The 22,675-nt window shown below is 37.4% G+C and overlaps 2 protein-coding genes across 5 annotated transcripts in view; one reads left to right on the top strand and one right to left on the bottom strand.

Annotated features, from left to right (window-relative positions):
* Window positions 1-22,675, bottom strand: part of phf14 (PHD finger protein 14) — a 96,400-nt gene that overhangs the window by 11,618 nt on the left and 62,107 nt on the right. The window contains exons 15-17 of one of the 2 annotated variants that reach the window (XM_079441514.1): window positions 21,612-21,668; window positions 21,301-21,422; window positions 3,173-3,290 (exon numbers count right to left, since the gene is read on the bottom strand). In XM_079441514.1, the coding sequence (XP_079297640.1) occupies window positions 3,173-3,290; window positions 21,301-21,422; window positions 21,612-21,668 (297 nt within the window). Of the gene's footprint in view, window positions 1-3,172; window positions 3,291-18,548; window positions 20,644-21,300; window positions 21,423-21,611; window positions 21,669-22,675 lie in introns of those variants that run through there. The other variant, XM_079441515.1, reaches the window with a different exon arrangement.
* LOC306885159 (uncharacterized protein) overlaps window positions 1-22,675 on the top strand; it is a 61,757-nt gene that overhangs the window by 20,856 nt on the left and 18,226 nt on the right. The gene's annotated exons all lie outside the window — the stretch shown is intronic.

The raw sequence follows: 22,675 nt of genomic DNA, 5'->3' as shown, positions 1-22,675 counted from the left end.
ACCTTTACCCTGACTTTCTGTTGCAAGGGTCAGATGTGTCTACATTTACAGTACGATGATTGTTCTACCAAATATGTTAATGATTTTAAAATGTCTTTAAAAGATCTTTATTTGAATGTATACTTCAACTCTAAAAAATATTCACAATGAATTGATTCATAATAAAATCTCACAAAAAAGTAAATTAGACTACTGTACCTTTACACGACAGTTCAATATTACACAAATCTAATACAAATCAGTTGTTTTCTCTCTAGTTCTGTCAGGTAGAGTATTGCACAAACAACGCCAAGGTCATGGGATATACATGGGAACACACATAATGAAATATTAAAGATAAAAATGGGAATAAATGCACCAGATGCTAAAAGTACATGTGAACAACAAAAATCTTAAATGCAAAATTTTGATTCAAATCAGAATTTGTGTTAACACAATAAAGCACATATTCTGCATGACCATATTCTATATCCCTAATCCTGCCTAATACCTAAATTTCACAACTACCTTACTAACTATTAATAAGCAGCAAATTAGTAGTTTATAGAGGCTAAACTTGTAGTTTATGGTTTGTTAATAGCAAGAATTGGACCTTAAAATAAAGTGTGATCAATTACATGTATGTATCGGTAATTGACAATAAAAAAATAGCAATGCATTCTAAATTGTATCACATATATGAATAATTATATATCATTATAATAATTATATAAAAATCACATTTAAAAGGTTGTAATTCGGAAAATCTGAATTAGGCATTCTCAGTGTAAACGTAGCTTTGCAGTCAACTGCTGCTGGAGCAAAGAAAAAAAGGATGGAGAGCTTTTCCTGTTTCTTGTTCTGTCATCGTTCCTTAACCATTTAGCTGAAGAAAGGATATAAAACGATGGCATTAGGAAGAGCAAGAAAAATCCAAAGAGGACGACAGAAACCAGGTAGTGAGGGTGAGAAAAGACAGCAGGTCCCACTAAAACCACGCACAGCATGTGTGTGTCAGAGAGAGAGAGAGAGAGAGGTGTGTGTCCTGAGTGTGTGTGTGTCTGTGATTAAACAGGATTGTGTCTGGTCTCTGCGAGTCCCTGGGGAGCGGCTGGTCTCACGGCAGGCTGTCACTGAACACATTCTAAAGGCAAAGACTTGTTTAATCCCCGTGGCCCTGGTGCACCTCCCACTGTCTAAAGCTCTTTTCTCTGTCGCCACTCGCCTTCCTTCCATCGCTTTTGTTCTGAACTGCACAGCTCTCATTCTGTAGCAGCAGGTTACCGATCTGCAGCTTTTCTTTAACGCCTTAGACTTATAATAGGACTATTTACAAGAGATACACAGCACACACAAAGGGAGTCTGCTGCCAGAACATAATTCTTTATCAGTCGATTTTATGAGCGAGACATTAGGCACTGTTACATGTATTTGAAACAAAGGGCTCCTGTGAGCAGACTGGGAGCTCTTTTATCTCATTTTATCCTCAAATTCTGAACAAATATATGTGAACAAACTTTAAAAAACTCATACTGAAATTTCCAAGTACTATATGCTTTTTTGCACATTTACTATGGTAATACCATGTTTGTACATGTTATCGTAGTACCGCCATTCTTTTGTACATTCATCATGGCAATACCATGTTTTTGGAAATGGTATTATCATGATAGCATGTACAGAGACAACACTAGCACATTGAACAATAATCTCTTTATAAATATTTTAGATATTTTAATTATAACAAAAACCTAGAGGAAAAAATATTCAATAAGTGAAAATACAAACAAATATGACAATTGTTGTTATATAGTATTCAATTGAGCTATAAAATTAATAGTGTTGGTAGAATTTGAGTATGTATTAATAACTCTGAGGGGTTCAATCATTAAATCACAACCAAGATGGTTAGATGATGTTATTATCATAACCACTACCATTCTTCTTAGCATCTCCAGGCTAAGATTCATGTACATATACAGTATAGAGTATTCGGCTGTTTCTACATTTCTCATTCTATCATCATGCTCTCTGCTTCAACCTTTTAATTTGAATCCTGAGAAATAATTCCATGTTACTCATTCCGCCATGCAGTCAGACCACCATCATTTTTTCATCTTTTACTTTCTCTTCAGCAAACATCAATTAACCCCCATTTTCCATGCCGCTGGAGTCTGGCTAGCAGGACTGTCCATTTAAAGATAAATTGAAAAGCAGATGCATTTATTAACTTAATTAGGTTTCCAAGAAGACACATACTGCCTTTGATTGCACCGTAATTCAATGAGAAATAGAAATTAAATGTTTGGGGAAACGTGAATGTACTCGCCAATTTCCAAAAATAATATTAACAAATCAACGCTGGGTAAGGTCTAACTCAACAGCACGGCTAAACATGGCTTTTAGGAAAGGAACAGGAGGAGCCATTGACGTGTGTGCAATGATTTTAGGGTTTTTAGAGGAGGAAGGTTTTAAGGATTTAAAACAGTAGCTGACTTTCACCACTGCTGCTATCACTCTCTTTTGCGTCTTCAAACAACATCCGCTTAGCTTTTATCTGTAATTAACAAAGTCAAGGAACAGATAAGCCTGGTTCGAGTACTTTTAGGATATGTAGTAAATATTTGTTTTTTTTATTTCTTTCTGGGAATGCTACAGAGAGAACTTCATTTTAATGTGTTATTTTTTTTTACATGTAATTACTATAGTAATAACAGTAAATCTATCTATCTATCTATCTATCTATCTATCTATCTATCTATCTATCTATCTATCTATCTATCTATCATGATTTTATTAGCAAACAAGCTTGGGCATGGAAAGAGTCCACTTTAATTAGAATAAAAATGTGTTGATATTGTCCAATATTTAATATAGTCAATATTTCTCTTCAATTTGAGTCTCATCATGGATAGATTTTCTTTCTTGCAGCAAGTCATTCTGGGATTTTATTACAACAAGATTTGTGATGCTCCCCAAGACATAGGTGAAAATCAAGTACCCTAGAAAGGACCATAATTTTACATTTTGGAACTCAAAATGATGTCTAGGTAGGCAACTGACTAGATTTTGGCGATTGATGTGAAACTCAAACATTTTTAGCACCATCCATGTGCCATAATACAGCTGGAATCCTGGGAGAATGTAAGGATACGACTCAAGCGGGTAGAGAGGGATTCTTGTTGACTCTCACCTTTGATGAAGAGGTGTCACATTCCTGACAGATCCATCCATAGCCTGTTTGTTTGGGCGACTTCTTCAGGGGAGGGTCCAGACAGCCGAAGTGGTAACAGAGCCGACACTCATCACACCTATGAGGAAAACAGGAAGCATATTAGCAGCGAGAATACATTAAAATGCCTCTGCGGTGCCATTCCGCACTCACACGCATGCAATCTGCTTATACCCTGCCAAGAGGCCAGTATGGCCCTAAACAGGCAGGTATGATAGATGGTGACAGAGCCATTTGCTGTCAGGTAACAGATGCTTAATAGATTCAAAACACATTGGCACACAACCTCTCACACGGCCTTGTACAGCCATCATAAAACATGCTACTCGATTGGTCCTGCTGAAATGAGTTTCAGCTCTTCCTGTCGATAAATCTCTATAGGATTTTTACTCCGGAGTCAAGGTGTCAAGAAAGACACTGAGATTCTGTCCTTACTTATAGGTCTGCTCAACCACCGTCTCCTGCTATCCGATTTTACATAAACCGTAAAAGACCTCCATCTTGTTTCGATTATTATGCTATTCTGCAGTCATTCAAAGGGCTGTGCTGAATATTGTTAGTTAAAACAAAATGCAACATCCTCAGAAGAATTCAGGACTATTCCACATTAGTTTCAGAAAACACTTCATTACATGGTACAGTGATTAATTAATTAGAAATGATCACATGTACATATCTGAGAACCTTAAGAGGTTCAAATTGCTCCAATGTTAGAAACATTTGGTAACAAAGTGATAAAATGTAATGTTTATTTATTTATCTATTATTTGCTGACTTGTAAGTTTCATGATAGGGAATTGTCTGTAACATTTTTACATTAACATTTTTTTTTTTAAGAAATTAACACTTTTAGTCTGCAACAACACAATTAATCAAAAGTGACAATAAATATATAAATTACTTTATAATATTATAAAAATATATATATATTTAAAATAAATGCTATTCTTTTAAACTTTATATTCATCAAATAATCCAGAAAATATTAAGCAGCACAACTGTTTTCAGCACTGATAATAAGAAATGTTTCTTGGAGCAAATCAGCTTAGTCAATTACAGGAATAAATTATATTTTAAAATATATTTGAATCAAATGAAAATAGTCATATTACATTGTAATAATATTTCAAAATATTACAGTTTTTTTTCACAATATTACTGTATTTTTGATCAAATAAAAGCAGCATTGTTAATTTATAAATATACTATTTTTCATGACTAATTCATTTTTTGTTCATAATACAAATACATTATTCACAATGTAAATTTACACAGCTTAATGTTAAAAATACATATTCGTATTTATAGAAAACATTAACTACACTGACCAAAATTATAAAAGCAACACTTTTGTTTTTGCCCCCATTTTTCATGAGCTGAATTTAAAGTTCTAAGACTTTTTCTATGTACACAAAAGGCCTATTTCTCTCAAATATTGTTCACAAATCTGTCTAAATCTGTGTTAGTGAGCACTTCTCCTTTGCCGAGATAATTCATCCACCACACATGTGTGGCATATCAAGATGCTGATTAGACAGCATGATTATTGCACAGGTGTGCCTTAGGCTGGCCACAATAAAAGGCCACTCTAAAATGCGCAGTTTTATCACACAGAACAATGCCACAGATGTTGCAAGTTTTGAGGGAGCGTGCAATTGGCATGCTGACTGCAGGAATGTCCACCAGAGCTGTTGCCTGTGAATTTCTCTACCATAAGCCGTCTCCAAAGGCGTTTCAGAGAATTTGGCAGTACATCCAACCAGCCTCACAACCGCAGACCACATGTAACCACACCAGCCCAGGACCTCCACATTCAGCATCTTCACCTCCAAGATCGTCTGAGACCAGCCACCCGGACAGCTGCTGCAACAATCAGTTTGCATAACCAAAGAATTTCTGCACAAACTGTCAGAAACAGTCTCAGGGAAGCTCATCTGCATGCTTGCCGGCCTCATCTGCAGTTCGTCATCGTAACCGACTTGAGTGGGCAAATGCTTACATTCGATGGTGTCTGGCACTTTGGAGAGGTGTTCTCTTCACAGATGAATCCCGGTTTTCACTGTACAGGGTAGATGGCAGACAGCGTGTATGGCGTCATGTGGGTGAGCGTTTTGCTGATGTCAACGTTGTGGATTGAGTGCCCCATGGTGGTGGTGGGGTTATGGTATGGGTAGGCGCATGTTATGGACAACGAACACAGGTGCATTTTATTGATGATACATAGATACTGTGATGAGATCCTGAGGCCCATTGTTGTGCCATTCATCCACGACCATCACCTCAAGTTGCAGCATGATAATGCACGGCCCCATGTTGCAAGGATCTGTACACAATTCCTGGAAGCTGAAAACATCCCAGTTCTTGCATGGCCAGCATACTCACCGGACATGTCACCCATTGAGCATGTTTGGGAAGCTCTGGATCGGCGTATACGGCAGCGTGCAAAAACTCCCATATATCGCAAAAAAGTTTTTACGCTCACATTAGGTGGTTTTTCAGGCAATGCGAAAAAGGAGTAATTCGCAAAAGTGCAATGGAAACGTTTTTTTTCGCATTTACAGGTCACATGGTGCATGTAAATTGTCATATGATCATTCTTCAATGTACTATAACCTCCAAGAAACACTTAATACGTGGCCGCTCTCAAGTATAAGGGGCTTTGCCTGCCATTCATGCTTAGACAATTCACACTGCACACATCTGTGGCACAGTGTGGCTCTGATACGGCCACCGGAGTTGATCTCAGCCACTCTAGTCTATGCTTGTGTTTATATGAGGCGTGTCGCGCATGTTTCTGAAGCAGCTCTCCATGCTGCTTTTGTAAAGATACATGCACACACCTCCTTCGATTAAATATAGCCAAAATCCGTCAAAGTCCCATCAAATTCCGTTGCCATGACTTACCGCGAGAGGAAAAAAACGTTTTTGTCGCATAACATCTGTTAATGGAAATGCAGTCATTTCGCAATACTTTTTTATTGACATTTATAAAATATCGCCAAAGTTTTGCACAAATCTGTAATGGAAACGCGCCTACAGATTTGTGAACAATATTTGAGAGAAATAGGCCTTTTGTGTACATAGAAAAAGTCTTAGATCTTTGAGTTCAGCTCATGAAAAATGGGGGCAAAAACAAAAGTGTTGCGTTTATAATTTTGGTCAGTGTATATATAAACTATATACTATAATACATTTTTTTTTTGATAGTTTTATACTCAAGGTCCGTGGACACAAACGCATCTTTATTACTTTTTGAATAATTAACTGCCATAAATTAACATGCTAAAATGACAGCTGTCAAAACACATGAACTAAATCTACATTCACAAGACTATTGTAAGAAACATACAGTGTATGAAGTTTAGCTCTCATTTAACATTCATAAGGTGTATCTTCTAAGGACCCACATGCCCTTCACCCTGCAGTCCATGCTCTCCTCTCCTTCCTGTCCGGGAACATTGAGACTTTTGCCGAGGCAGGGTTGTTCTTGGTGTCACCGAACCCGAAGCTGGGTGACGTGGAAGCCCTTTTCAAACTCAGGCCCATCACAAACTACAAATGCTAATTAAAGGACTGGACGGGGATGCGTCTCAGTGCTAATGAGCAGAGAGTCTCATGCCGAAGACACATGTACACCTTCTGTCAACACCAAACGCTTATAATACAGCATATAATGGCTAACCCGATCACATTAATGTAGTTTTCTGGTCATTAGTACCGCATATCATTGAGAGAGTGCAAAAAGGTCAAACGCACTCTTGATTTCTGCTTTATTAGCCTCATTTATTAAGGAAATGTGATGGCAGAAACCCCAAAAACTTGCGCATATTGATGTTCAACAGGTTTACTTGCCATTAAGAGTCTGATTGAAGATCAAAAAGCCAACAATGACTCCTGCTGCTCATATCCACACAGCACATTTCACACTTCTTCTGATCAAGCAACCAAATACACTTCTCAAGTCCTAAGGGAGCACTTCAAGGTGCCTTTGCATAAGGGAATGAGCTGACTCTCACCTGTGGTTACCATGCCAACCCTGACAGAGCAGCTATAGGGCAGCCAAAGACAAAAGCATTCACAAATTCCCACTGGATCAAAACTACTGCAGTCTGGAACCTCCTAAGACGTAAGCGTAACCTATTGGCTTGACTCACTTACTACAATTCAAGCTGTTTTATTGTGTCACAATAAGGGATACAGAGAAGTCTAACTATTTAGAAGTGTAAAGATTATTTATATAGGTTCAGCAGAAAAACTGTCACTATAGCCATGATTTTGAACATATATAACCACTGTTCATTTTTTTTTTTAAAAATAAGGAAATTAATAAGGAAATTTTGTTATTAAAAAAAAAAAAAAAAAAAAAAAACCTTCCACAAAAATATTAAGCATCACAACTGTTTTCAACATTGATAATAATAAGAAATGTTTCTTAAGCACTAAATTAGTATATTAGAATGATATCTGAAGGATCATGTGACACTGAAGACTGGATTAACGATGCTGAAAATTCATCTTTACAATTACAGGAATAAATGACATTTTCAAATATATTAAAAAAGAAAACAGTTATTTCAAATGGCAATATTATTTCACAATATTACCATTTTCTCTAGGTTTCTGATCAAATAAATGTAGCCTAATTTCAGTGATTTCATTTAAGTTTGATCTAATTTATGGGGCTTAATCCAGTTTTTTTTAATCATAACCATTAGCAAAATTATTATATAGCTAACCAAATTTACATACCTAATCATTATTCAGCTATTTAAATTTACATTACAAATTATTTAATTCAAATAGTCAGCAAAAAACCTTGACTAAAATCATTAGTGGACTATATATATATAGTCTATATAGTGGACTATATATATAGTATAAATACTAATACACAGCCAATATGTTAATAATAGGCATGCTAATAAGCAACTAGTTAACAGTGAGAATTACTCCCTATACTAAAGTGTTACCAAAAGTATAATGCTAAAAACACAAAACTGCTCTGTTAAATAACAGCTGCATGTATAGTTGTGTATGATTAAAGTGAATCATACTGACAATATATTTCTTATTCTGTTACATGAGAAAAATATCAAACGTGTTCATTTCCCTCAACAAACACAAAGCTGATCTCTTTATTAAACATAAGACTGTAGTAGCAGTTGATTCACAAGCTCATTTAAACGGCGCATACTGCTTGCGCCTCAGCATGCACGGTTTCTTCCTGTTTCTAATCCATATATTTATTGTGACAGAGCAATGAGAAAATGGCTTGCCCTCGGTGACAAACTGTCAACTCGAAGCTGCCTCCATTACATGATCCTCCTCTGAAGAGAGAGAGTGGGTAAAGGGAAAAAAAAATCTTGCTACGGAACGATTCCCAGAATTTTGCTCATATCCCATTATGCCTTGCAATAATGGCTGCCTTTCACTCATTAGTGGAATAGTTAACGAAAACAAATGCCCTTCTGTTTTATTATTTTGTCCATAAAAGAGCTGTTCAATGAGCCAGACGGCTAACATGAACTGGTCTTGCATGAGACTGTATGAAGCATTTGGGTTTTAAACATAGTATTGCTAATATTTTTATCTAATGATATATTCTAATCGAGATCAAGTAAAGCATTTTTCTTCCTATTAAAGGTATATTTAGGTTGAAAATATGTATTGGTGGCATAATGTTGATTGCCACAAGAAGTAATTTTGACTCATCCATCATTAAACAAAATCTATATATTTTTTCTATTTCTAATGTATGTATATATATATATATATATACACATACATACACACACATATAAACATCAACAGATTTAAAAATATTTTCTTTGTCATTTATTTATTGAGAAACATGATCCAGTGTTACATATCTGTGCGTTGCAAAAGTATGTGAATCTTTGCTTTCAGTATCTGGTGTGACCCCATTTTGCTGCAGTAACTGAAGGTAAAGTTTCTTGTAAACGCTGATCAGTCCTGCACAACAACATGTAGGCGTTTTAGCCCATTCCTTAGTGCAGAACCACTTAAACTCTGTGGTGTTGGTGGGTTTCCTCCTATGAACTGCTTGCTTAGGTTCTTCTACAGCATTTTAATTGGATTAAGGTCTGGACTTTGACTCAGCCATTCCAAAACATTAACTTTGTTCTTCTTTAACCATTCTTTGGTAGAAAGAGGGTCTTTGGGTTGTTGTCTTGCTGCATGATCCACGTTCTCTTGAGACTCTGTTCTTAAACAGATATCCTGACGTTTTCCTTTAGAATTTGCTGGTATTATTCAGAATTGTTCCATCAATGATGGCAGGCTGTCCAAGATGCAGCAAAACAAGCCCAAGCCATGATACTACCACCACCATGTTTCACAGATGGGATAAGATTTTTAAGATGCAGTGTGTTCTTTTCTCCAAACATAATCCCCCGGTTTCACAGACAAGGCTTAAGCCTAGTCCTAGACTAAAATATAAGTCTGAGCTGTTTCAACTGAAATAAACTTGCACTGACAGATCTTAAAATATATCAGTGCATTTGTTGTGTCTCAAGATGCACCCCAGTAATGGTTTTTTCTAAGCATGTTTATAAAAATTGCTTAAATGTCCTAATTGAACTATGGCCTAATGCTGGCTTAGTCTAAGCCCTGTCTGTGAAACCGGGCCAATACCTTCTCATTTAAACCAATAAGTTCTATTTTGGTTTCATCCATCATTAAACCTTTCTCCAATAGTCTTCTGGCTTGTCCTTTGTAAGTGTCATGATTCACTTCCACAAGCATGATCAGACTTTGATAGATCCCTGTTCTTTGAATAAAACAGGTCAAGTACTGACATTTGATAGTCATCGCACTGACTGAAAACACCTCTGCACAGATGGACTCTAATTTCACCTTTAAATTAATCCAAGAGATTCACATACTTTTGCAACGCACAGATACACTGGATCAATTTTCTCAATAAATAAATGACAAAGAAAATATTTTTCTCTCACTTGTCTGTTGATCTATGTATATGTATGTGTGTGTATATATATATATATATATATATATATATATATTTATATTTACAACAGTGATTTTTTTCTGTTTATATAACACAGAACTGGTTAGTAAGTGTACTGTTTTCATATTGTGGCTGCACTATTGAATATTTATTTTGGATTGATCCCATTCACTTCTATTGTAAATGTCTTGTAACACAGATTTTATTTATTTTTTAAGCAAAGGAGGGTCAACTGGGAATTAATTTTGGTCCTAATACACTGTATGCCACAAATGCTGCCCATTATGCTTAACTTGCATTGAACCCAGAATAATTCTGTAAAGAATATCATTAAAGCAACACAAGCATCAATTATCCCGAAAGTTCAATTTAATGCAATATCACCAAGGTGAAAAAACAAACGTGAGACAGACAATGAAATCACAAAGCAAGATGACAACTACAATTACAAACGCAACCTCAAGAGCACATGCTTTTGTCTGAGCAGATGTGAGGACAGGTTACGAGTACAAACACACACAGCGGCGGGCTCAAACACACACATATATGGAGAGGCTGAGCAGGCATATCTACACAGGAAAGGGGAATTTAAATCACCTCCAGGCTTCCTCGTGAAAAGAAGACAAATGACCAGAAGTGCGTGTGTGCTGCGCTAATGAGCACGCGGCTATTGTTGCGCACAGTTGCCGATTGATTTCATATGAATCCCTCGCTCAGGCAAATAAAGAAAGAGTGAGAGACTCCTCTGGCTTCCTGCGGGGCAAAAGTTTAGGACCTGCAGCAGCCACGGGAGGCTTGCGTTTTATTAGCAGAGCACGCCCCGATTCGCCATTTACTTCTTTAATTACTTTGCCTTAATGAACCTTTTGTAGCATTTGTTGTGTATCACGGTTTAACATCTTTGAATTAAAACACGGCTCAGTGATGCAGACCCAAGCAGACAGACGGGCCGATGATTATGCTTAATTGGAATTCAAATTGACAATGGCCAATCATCATAGGCGGTTCAACAGGAAGTAACCTTTCAAAATGAATACATATACTTTTAATTTCTCTTTCAGTGCAGCAGAATAAAGAAATTAAATAGTATGTCTTTCTGCTGACTACTGAGAACAAATCTGCTTTATTTAAATACTATATATAATATCACTTTTTTGTGTTTTGGTTTCAATGCTTGCTGAATTGCTACATTTTGTGATGACACCTTGTTCCAGTGGGAAACTGTTTTATAGTGGGTCTCAACTGGGGGGTCGTAACCTGAAATTCAATTGCAGTTTTCTTCTGATGTATCAAGAACAGCAGGCACACAACTATACAAAAATGAAAATAATAAAATGCAACTAATCATATAATCATGTACAGCTAAGATAGCAAAATGTGTAGGCTTAAGAGAGAGGGAAATTAATTCCCATAACATTTTTTAAAAATAAAGAAATTTCTATAAAATATACACGGACACCACTATTAATACTTTTATTCTGAAAGGATGCATTAAACTGATCAAACTGACAGAATAAAGACTTGAATGTTTGTCTTTAAAGACAGAATGTAAAGACTTTAAATGAAAAAAATATATATTTCAAATAAATATTGTTCTTTTGAACTTCCTATTCATCAAAGAATCCTGAAAAAAAAGTGTCCTGGTTTCCACAAAATATTTAGCAGCACAACTGTTTTCAACGTTGATAATAAAGTTTCTTAAGGCAGCAAATCAGCATATTAGCATGATTTCTGAAGATCGTTTGACACTAAAGTAATGGCTGCTGAAAATTCAGTTTTGCCATCGCATCAATAAATCACTTTTTAAACTATAACAAATAAAAAATTATAAATTGTAATACTATTTTACAATATTCACTACGTTTCTGATCAAATAAATGTAGCCTTGGTGATCAACACAACAAAAAATAAATACATGTCCAACCTCATGTTAATAATTTTACAAATTGCTAGGTCCATGCTGTTCATAGTAACGTTAATACATTTCAATGTCTGATTATAAAAAAGCTATTGCTTACTTTATATAACAAACAAAAGCGGTACTGTGTTGGTTTGCCACTTGACGTTCAATATAAAATCTGCAGCAAAGCCAGTTGAGAACCACTAATTTGTAAGCACTGAGTGGATATTCTCTCATAATAGAAAGCCAGCATGATTCTTCTCCAATAGGGAAGTGATCAAACTCTACATTGTACTTCTGAAAGAAAGACTTGTTCTCTACTAATAACAAAGCACCGCTCCACCAGCATATAGAGAAGTTTCTGAAGAGTTTCTGCGCAGCGAGGTGACGCATCATCCTCGTTCCCACAACACGCAGGCGCCAACTTCTATCTGGTCCACACACTGCCCTTCTGGACCCCGTCACAAAGTCCTTGATGTTATCAAAGCAATTTGGGTCCGCTTTAATCATTGGGAAAATTGAGCTGCTCGTTTCTCTCCTCCCCTCCAACTCTCTCCTCCAATCTCGGACGGAATCCAATCACTCATAAGAGAGTCTATTGATTGATGTAATCTTATTGGGATGTGAGGTGAGGGGAAAAACATGATTGATTGCTTTTGTCTGTGACACATGTTGCTCTCGGCTAGCGATGCGTATCCTCTTTCATCTACTGTTTAATCTCTAAGAGGAGTTCTTAGAGACCCCCTGGCACGCTCAGAAATCCCCCCCCCTCCCCCGTCGTCTCGCTTGCTTCTCGGTGCAGGGTGAAAGCCCGGTGGCTCTGTTGCTTGATCTCTTCTCATCCTACCACTTAGAACTATATTTCGGCCCAATGCTCCTTTTAAAGGCTGATCCGGTCAGCCAGGTTCAGGGCAGGGGCCTTCGTCTACACAGCCCGCTGATTGGAGAGATAACGCATGACAACTCCGTTTAATCAAAGCTAGTTTTAATACCGTAATGTACGATTCGAAATCTTCCCGGATAAAGCAAAGAGGATGCATTTAAGTTAAATTGGCTCCCGGCTGCAGTTTTATGGATCGTTATTACTGCAATCATCTTGCATTTTAAAGAGACACGGGCAATCGCCAACATCAGAATAATTCTTCGAACATTTAGGCCCGATTGGAAATTTCGAGAAGAGATAGCAAAGGGGCACAACAGAAAAATCATTCTGGAGATTTATATCGGTTCTCATTAAATGATAATGTGGCCTTGTTTGAGAGGATCAGAATAAATTGATCAGTCCTGAACTACAGACATTCAGCAAAAGACTGAATAAAAGCAGGATAAAATAGAAAATGTTGCATATACCAAGTCTAAAACAGAACAGCTGTTGCTATTTATTTTTGAGAAAATAAACTAACAAATTTACACAAATGTGTAAACGTGCATTAACTACAATTTTTGCCTCAAACTCCTAATTTGGTGCTTATTAATAGGTAGTTGTTAAGTTTAGGTATTGGGAAGGAATAGGGATGTAGAATATGGTCATGCTGAATAACACTTTAGTATAGGGACCAATTCTCACCATTAACTATAGCTTAGCATGCCTATTATTAACATATGGGCTGTTTATTAGTACTTATAAAGCACATATTCTGAATGACTATATTCTACATCCCTAATACTACCCAATACCTAAACTTAACAAGTACCTTATTAACTATTAATAAACAGCAAACTAGGAGTTTATTGAGGCAAAAGTCGTAGTTAATGGTTTGTTAATGGCGAGAATTGGACCTTAAAATAAAGTGCAACTATAAATACTAATACACAGTCAATATGATAATAATAGGCATGCTAATAAGTAACTAGTTAATAGCGAGAATTGGTCCCTAAACTAAAGTGTATGTATTTATTTATTTAAAGAAATTAATACTTTTATTCAGCAAGAATGCAACTGATCAAAAGTGATGGTAAAGTATGATTTCTGAAAGATCATGTGACGAATCATTTACATTACATTTAAAATGAATTCAAATGAAAGAGTTTTTAAATTGCAATATTTTAAAATAATACTGTTTTACGGTATTTTTGATCAAATAAATGCAGCTCCTAGGTGAGCAAAAGAGATGTCTTTAAAACATTTTTAAAATCACTGAAACATTTTTTAACGGCAGTGTATATTGTAAAAAAGTAACAGTAATAAAAAAAACAACATAGCAACAACCTAAAAGAGCCCACCTCTGTGTCTGATATTCTGGTCCCTAGATACGGCTTGGGTCATTCCATCAGTCTCTATAGAATCTTTTTTTTGTTGTTGCCAATTTCATCATTCTCCAGGTCTGATTGCATAGAAAAGTAATAGCACACCCTTTGTAACAAGCTGCATGATTTCAGATATCACGTCCACACAAATGATGCTGGATGCACATCTTAGGGGTGTGTTCAAAAGTATGAAGCATGGTAATACTCACCTTCAGGATCTAACAAAATGTCATTCGAGGACATCTAGAACTAGTTGAAAAAACTAAGTACAAAACAAGGCAACAAACTAGAATCGTCGCACTACTCCTGATAAGCTACAACTAAAACACCCCTTTAATAACAAAATAAAGACAGGATTACTTCCTGAATGTTTGAACATTGTAATTAAATGTTTTATGCTAAGGGATTAATCTGCATGGTAATTTTGACTGGCCCTTTTGTGGATTAACTTCCTGCGAGCGAGAGCAATTTCCACAGTGACCCCACAAAAACGCTTGGGTGGCAGAAACGCAAATCTCTTGAACAATAGCGATGTGTTTAATAGTAGCTACGGATGCTTGCGCACCAAAACACCAAGTAAACCTCAAGATGTCTGAACGGTTGCATTGTCTTGTCTGTGTACGGACCGGAAGATTGCATATTATTATTTTGATAGAGCGATAAATTGGCTATTTCTTGGATTTACTTGGATCCAATGTATATAAAGTGTTAAAAGTGTTATACACAAGACTCGTACTGCAACTCTTTAGTTCTTGGGCCTGCTACTTTTACCCATATGGACGGTACAAACGCAGGAAATTTATCACTTGGGTCCAGCGCAATTACTTGAGGAGCCACCACATGACAGGGATCAATATGGCACAAGACGCTTGGCCATTGACTGCCGGCCATGACAAAGTGCCCCCGTGGCTTTTTGTGAATCCCTTCTATTGAGGGAGCAGATTATCAGCCTTTGTGAGCCTCCTCCTTTTTGATTTACTGTTGAGGTGGGAATGGTATTATTAGGGGGCCTTTGTTTTACAAGGAGGAGAGGCAGTGAATGGGCTTATATCTGAAGCCACAGCGGCCGGCCGATGCACTCACAAAGTAACTCCTCTTTATTATCTCATTACCACACGGCTCACTCATTCATTTAGTCTGGTACTCAAAGCCAGGATGGTCGTCGGGGACGCTAACTTCAAGTGGCACCAGCCACCTGAGGGACGCAGTGTGTTTCTCTGAGTAGACAGCAGGGGGCCATAATGTGTCAACTTTTGCACAGTATTGCCTCTAACAGCTGATGGAGGATCAGTTTGGTGGTTTGAATGATGCTGGTTAAGGTTAAAATAAACATTCCTGGCTCGGTCAAAGTTAAGCTTAACAGCACAAATGGAAATGATAATAAACAAAATAATAATTATATTTTCCATTTGTCTCTTTTTCTTCAAAATCCAGGTTACAGTGAGGCACTTGCAATGTATGTGAGAAGAGACAATTTGTACACATTAAAATACTCACAGTTTCAATAGTATAGCCATAAAGATGTAAACAATACACGTTAACATGATTTTAGAGTGTAAAAAATGCTTAACTAATCTTTACTGTGTAAATGGTGCCATAACACTAAAAAACTGAAAAAAAAAAAATGAGAACAGTTTTATAGCTCAAATAATATGAAAGTTTTATGCAAGTGCTTTTATAAGATTTTATGAGATTGCAAGATTCACATTTCTGCTTTTAAATCCTCCAAAAAGGCCCTATTTACATCCATTTTAAGTACCTCACATAGACCTTAAATTTGGCCTTTTTTCAGTTGGTAAGGGGTCAAATCATTTATTTTTTGGCAATAAATGTTGATTGACCTAGAATAATAGAAGATTATTAGAATAATATAATAGAATGCTATTAGAATAATAGCAGATTCTGTTCTATATTATAGTATTTTAAATGAAAATATTCATTTGAAAATTAATACATTTGAAAAAAAAGTCTGAATTTAATTTACAAAAACTGAAAATAAATAAATTAAACAAACCTGAATAGTAGCAGATTCTGTTCTGTATCATAGTATTTTACAGTATATCAAACCCACAATATTCCTATAAAGCATTTAAATGGCGTTGATTGTGGATTTGGAAGGGAAGTTTGGCTGTTTTTACCACAGCGTCCTACGGCACCTCAGGTCTGGATCAATTCCAGGCAGTCTGCTTTGGCAGAAATGCAGTTCACCGGCTTCTACCATGCTTTTGCTAATTAGTTAGGCACCTCTGTGCTGCGCAAGTCATCTAGCAAATGCACAAAGAGGGGGAGGCGCTCAATCCCGAAGACCAGCGGTGCACAAATACACTGCAGTGAACTGGCTAGGATAAAAGACACTGTAGAAGCTGTAGCGTAATAGATTTTAGCTGCTTGGCCTCTATTCCCACACTCTGCAGCCCTGCCACTTGGGTTTTCTGTTTTAATACTGGTTGGGAGTGCAAAAGAAAAAAAAAAAAAAAAAAAAGAGGTGAAGTCAGCAAAAACAAAATGCCGCCATTAAATCATCTCCCTGAATCCCATGTCAGGTCTGTAATAGGAAAGGCGCTCATCATCCGAAAGGTTACTGCTCTCCCAGAACATCCTCCTCCCCTGTTTTTCTGCTCCCTGGGTTCAGACCAGAACCGTTCGTCCCGCCGGACCCATCGTACCAGACCACTGGACTGAGTATGAGGAATTGGGGTGTTCAGGTTTTGGTCATGCCAAACTGGTTCTATCTTTCCGGTCCACAATAAGAGGCTCAGAGCTTTGGTGGGCCGGGGCCACAGAGATGCAGCTTGTTCCCGCCACTGTTGTATAAGCACAAATGCTATTCGCTTACTAGCAGACACACTGGGCTTTTTGTTATGCCGCTAACTAGATTTTCCCATGAAAGCCTCTCCTCTCTCTCTTCCTCTCGCTCTTTGTAGAGCTGGCTTGGCACGGGGAAGAGACGGCTGGTGGAAAAGAGGGAGAGAGACAGGAAGAGTGCGCAAGTGTGAGCAGATGAGATGTGCTAAACTGGAAAATGGCGATAAACAGGTGAAAACAGCAGGAGAGAGAGTATTACATTAACTGAGATGTGTTACAGCCACCTATGGCTGCTGGGGATCTTTTTCATTTATGATCAAGGCTATGGGCCATTCAAAGTCTGACTGTCTTTGTATGCATATTGCACACAAAAATGGCAGAAGCTGACTGAAATTGACAGTTCTAATTGGTGGATGACCAAAAAGGGTTTCTGAAGGCTAATACGATATCTTAAAGGGCAGAATGGCCCTTTAATTGTGAAGCTGGTGCATCACAATTTAAAGTAAAGTAAATAGAACATTGTAAGATGTGCTTATCTGTATTTATTTTCTGCTCTAATTTGTTTCCTAATCTAGCTTTTTACTTAAAAAAAAATAAATAAAAATTTAATGAATATTGTTAGCTCTGTAAGTCGCTTTGGACAAAAGCGTCTGCTATATGCATAAATGTGTAAAAAAAAATTCAGTGGAATCAAGGAACTGAAATAGTTAAAAACACAAATTAACACGGAGGTAAACTGTGAACTCTGGTAAATCTGTGCTTCCAATACTAATTAGCCAAACAGGAATATTGACTATATGGAAATAATAAAATAAAATAAAAATTTAATAAAAAAAAAAAAAAAAAAAAAAAAAAAAAACTACCGGCCAATTTATCAGCCTGGCTTATCCATCACATTTACCAGCTTAACCCATCCCTAAATGACATAGAAAACAAAATAAGCTCTGACTGGTCAGTTCACTTGTCATTGTCAAAGTTGGCATGCAATAGAAAATGGAAATTGAGGTAATTTTTTTCCCTCCTATTTATTCTATTACTATTGTGATAATATCCACGTGAAATGAGAAAAAATGTAGGGTTGATTTATGTTCAACAGGAATCACTGCTGGATGGGAAGGATTATTGCCCAGCCCTCATATATCATCAGAGATGTTGATGCAAAGGGAAACTCATATTTTTGATTAAAATTACGAGGCCATGTGAAGTAAAAAAAAAAAAAGAATCCAGTTTTTATTTTACGGTCACTTTAAATATTAATTTTCTGTCTAAGCGCAGTTCTGGTCAGAATAAGCTGCAGAGTGGACCAGCAGAACCAGACACATCACTAGTGATAAACAACAGACAACCTGCACAATCCATTAGCCGGACCAACTGAGACTCATTCATCATGATGGCAATGAGGTGAAAAAGTCAAAAGTTTATTAAAGGCGCGAAATGACGCATGGTAACAAAATCACTGCATATACACAGCACACAAACACTCACGAATACAATGCCATAATCTCAGCTCAAGTCACATTAACACAAATTATGGGGAATATCTAAGAAATAAATTACCATGTCAGATATTTACATTAAATAAATACATCAAGTACAAATAAACTTCAATTCCAAAACATTTGGAGCAAAAAAAAAAAAAACTGCAGCACGGCTTATGCCAGAAAGAGCTCAATACTTTGCTAAACTGACATCACATGACTTAACAAGCGACCTGTAATCTAAAAGGCTCCATCTTGCAGCATTATCTCGGCAAAGCAGATGCAGTATGTGCCCCGACAAACACTTACACACATAGTATGCTGTGAGCTAGGTAAGACAGCTGTAGAAGAGAGAGATAAATCTGTGGCTGAAGATACAGTGGGGTGAGGGGTTAAAGGGCAGCTGAAGTCATCCAGAGAGGGAAAGATGTGTAAATCCCAGGGAAGGAAGTGTTGTGAGCAAGCAGTTTGAGAAGGTTCCCAATGGCATAAAGGCAGACGCCACAGGATACAGTCAAAGTGGGAAGTTAGGCCCTCACGTCACCTGTCAGCTATCCTGCTAGGAATTAGGTAGCTACAACTGTGCAATATACTGCGATACAAGTGAATGGGATGCAGGGTTTGGTAACAAAGCACTTTTCAGTGTGTTAGGCTTTTGTTTTATAATTGCAAAGCATAAAACAGGATGACAGTCAAAGCAGATGCAAGCTAAAATACCAATATAGCTACTGTATACCAAGTTACTACAGTTTAAGCATTCTATGACTCTCCTGTCAAGAACATTTGTAGGTCACATTTCACCCCAAATTTCAGGAAAAAATAGGGAATTACTAAAGAAAAATTAAGCATTGAAGCATATTGATTATATTTTTTATATTACGACACTTTTCATTTTATATATATATCAATTGTAAAGCACTCGCATGTCAAAAAGTAAAAAAATAAAAGAAAAGAAAAATTTAATTAAAAACTATAGTACTGCATACTGTATCACAGTAATGGTTTATCAAATGAGAATTAAAAAAATAAATATAAAAATAAAAAACAAAGCCATTATGGTAATCAGTTTGGGGGTGGAAAAAAGTACTTAAATATCATACAAATAATGTGAAAATATTAAAAATGGTAAAATATACCCAGATATGTTTTTGTGAGATTCACGCCATCACTGATATGATACTAAGGAAACAACTACAAGTTTAAGTACGGATAATATCATTTTGAGCTATATTATGCCACCACAACTAGTAAAAAATTCAAACACTTTATAAAAAATTATAAAAAAAAAAATAGATTCAACTGATTCTATCATCTAACCACTTTTAACCATATAATTCACACATCACAGGCAAAATAGAGCAGTCAAGAAACAAAAGCATTAAAAGCATTCATAACAAAAGCAAGACAGAAGACACAATTAGCTTTCAGAAGCACATTTGACTCAACTTTGAATCAACACAGCTGATCGGGTGAGGTGTGCGCTGTTTTAAAGCCAGTGTAAAAGCAAGAGAGAAAGAGAAAGTCCAGGAGGGCATAAAGAGAAGGCCAGATGACAGCAAATCGCTTGCAAAGATGGTGAAACGGCCCAGAATCTGGCTTAATCCACAGAGCAAAAGGCCCAAAACCAGTCACTGTTCATGTATTCCACAAAGAACGACGCTATGTGCCTCCAAACTGGCTAACTGAGTATTCTGTCCATATAAAGTCCGTTTATAGTGTCCAATGAGGGTTGCTCTCCCCCTCCCAGTGCAAACTGAATAAATTTTATGTTAGTCCACATACGATAGTCTTTTCGTCTTTCAGAAAATTTTCACCGGACCGTCGTTTAACCATGATCAAGTCCATGGCACGGTCCGCTTTGGGCAGAAGGGACGGTCGAAGGTGGCGGTCGGAGGCGGCTCCTCCCTGACCCCAACACCGCTCTTCAAACGAGTTAATTTCCCTCTCTCTTTCTCCCTGTCTCTCTCTCATCTGTCCTTTTCTAGGGGAGGAGGTGGTGCCCGGCTCTCACAACCTGTTCAATGCAAAGATAGAAAGAGTCAGGGCAACACACCTCACACCACAGCCGAGGCCAAACGGCAGCAAACCCGAACTAGCCACAAAACATTGCATATCTCCTAAAAGCATTTGAAGTACTTGTAACCTAACAAGCCGTTTTCCAATTACCCAAAAACAGCTTTATGTCAGATCGTGATGTGACGGAAGTGGCGAGTGTTTGGCACTTCTATTATGTCAGTGTCAATTAAAAGTCTCTTAGCCATGCTTGCGTATATTTTAGCAAAAACATAACGAGGTTACGGCATTGAAAAGCATGATGAGGAGGTGTTAAAGGAAGGAAAAAGACAGGATAATTGATCTGGATCTGACGCTTACGTTAAAATAATCCTGTATGAAGGAACCGCAACTTCATACCGGAGGCCAAGTGGTGACAGTAAATCAGACAGCTCATTTACTGCCAAACCAAGTGAGCAAATACATGTGGCAGCCAAATAGAGAAGGCCCTGTGGAGCCAGCGCTGCCTCCCACTCACACATGCATGGCAGAGTCCTTATAACGAAGCCTGAACTTTAATCACTAGGCGAATATAACCCCCACCTCCCCCCAGCCAGAGCAAACACGCTCTCGCACGCGCAGATGCTTCAGAGACGCGCGTCAAACAGGCTTTACCCACCTCACTAGGTTTTCATTGTCCCCGGGGCCCTTGCAGGTGGTGCACTCGGTCCGTGTGTCATCGGCTTTGGGCTTTTTCTGCAGAGTCGATTGCCTCTGTCTGCGCTCCCGCGGCGAAGGTTCCTATGGAAACGCAAGCTATTAGAGGCGACCGCCGTGTGTGTTTGAATGAAGCTGGAGAGTGGAGAGGGCTCAGATTGCTGTGTAAACATACACAAGCTGTCTTCCTTCATCACGCTCTCTAAATATTAGAGGTAGATGAGGGAGATAGACGGTCTTAAAAGGAGTGCGGGTGAGGAAGGGAAAGCTCACCTCGATCTTCTCCTCTTCGCAGATAGACGTTCTCTTCCTCTTCTGGCCTCTGGTTCTCTGGTCAAAGGGAAAATGAGATTTGGTCATAATACAGAATGCCGAACTTTTCAAAACAGTTCTAATATCAGGTTATTGTATTTAAGACGATTTAAGATTATTAAAATGAACATGGGAATTAAATTATTAACATTTCCTTTAAGAATTCTTGTTGAATGGAGTATTTAAAATAATCTCAAATGGATTTTCACTTAAAATCCCACTGAGAAACAATCCACAGAAAAGGAGAACTAATGAAAAATGACGCAAGCCCTGAAGTGCAAAAGGTGAAGAAAAAAAACATACCACGTCACTTTTTATTTAACTTGATAATGTAACATCACCCCAGAATGTTCGTGTTCAGAATGGATCAATTGGCTTTAAAGGAGACCAATTTCACCCCTTTTTACAATATATAACTTAGGTCTCAGGTGTCCCCAGAATGTGTCTGTGAAATTTCAAATTACCCCACAGATCATTCATTATATCATTTTGTAAATGTCTATTTTGAGTGAAGGCAGAAATGTTTTGACATGTTTTGGTGCATGTCTCTTTAAACGCAAATGTGATGCTGTTCCCCGCCCCCCTTTTCCAGAATTGCCTTTACAGCTTGTTCCTCAGAAACACTGCTAAAAAAAACATCTGTTTGGTTTTGATTATTATGTCTATCTTGCTAAAATTAAGCGCTTTTAACCATATTAGTTTTAAGTTCTGATATACGGTTTTCTTTGTATCATATAATTTTGAAAATGCCTATTTTGAGTGGAAGCAGAAACGCACTGTTTTGGTTCATGTCTCCTTAAGTGCAAATGAGCTGCTGCTCCCCACCCCCTTTTCCAGAATAGGGCTGTGTGCCTTTACAGTTCGTTCCTCGGATACACTGCTAAAAAACATCTGTTTGGATTTGACCATGTCTATCATGCTGAAATCAAGCATTTTAAACATTATTAGTTTAAATTTCTAATATACGGTTTTCTGAGTGCACACATCCGATGCACATGCGCAGAAAGCGGCTGTCACATGGCATG

This window comes from Barbus barbus (assembly GCF_936440315.1).
Source record: "Barbus barbus genome assembly, chromosome: 19".
Taxonomy (NCBI): Eukaryota; Metazoa; Chordata; class Actinopteri; order Cypriniformes; family Cyprinidae; genus Barbus; species Barbus barbus.
This window is presented reverse-complemented; position numbering and strand designations above follow the sequence as displayed.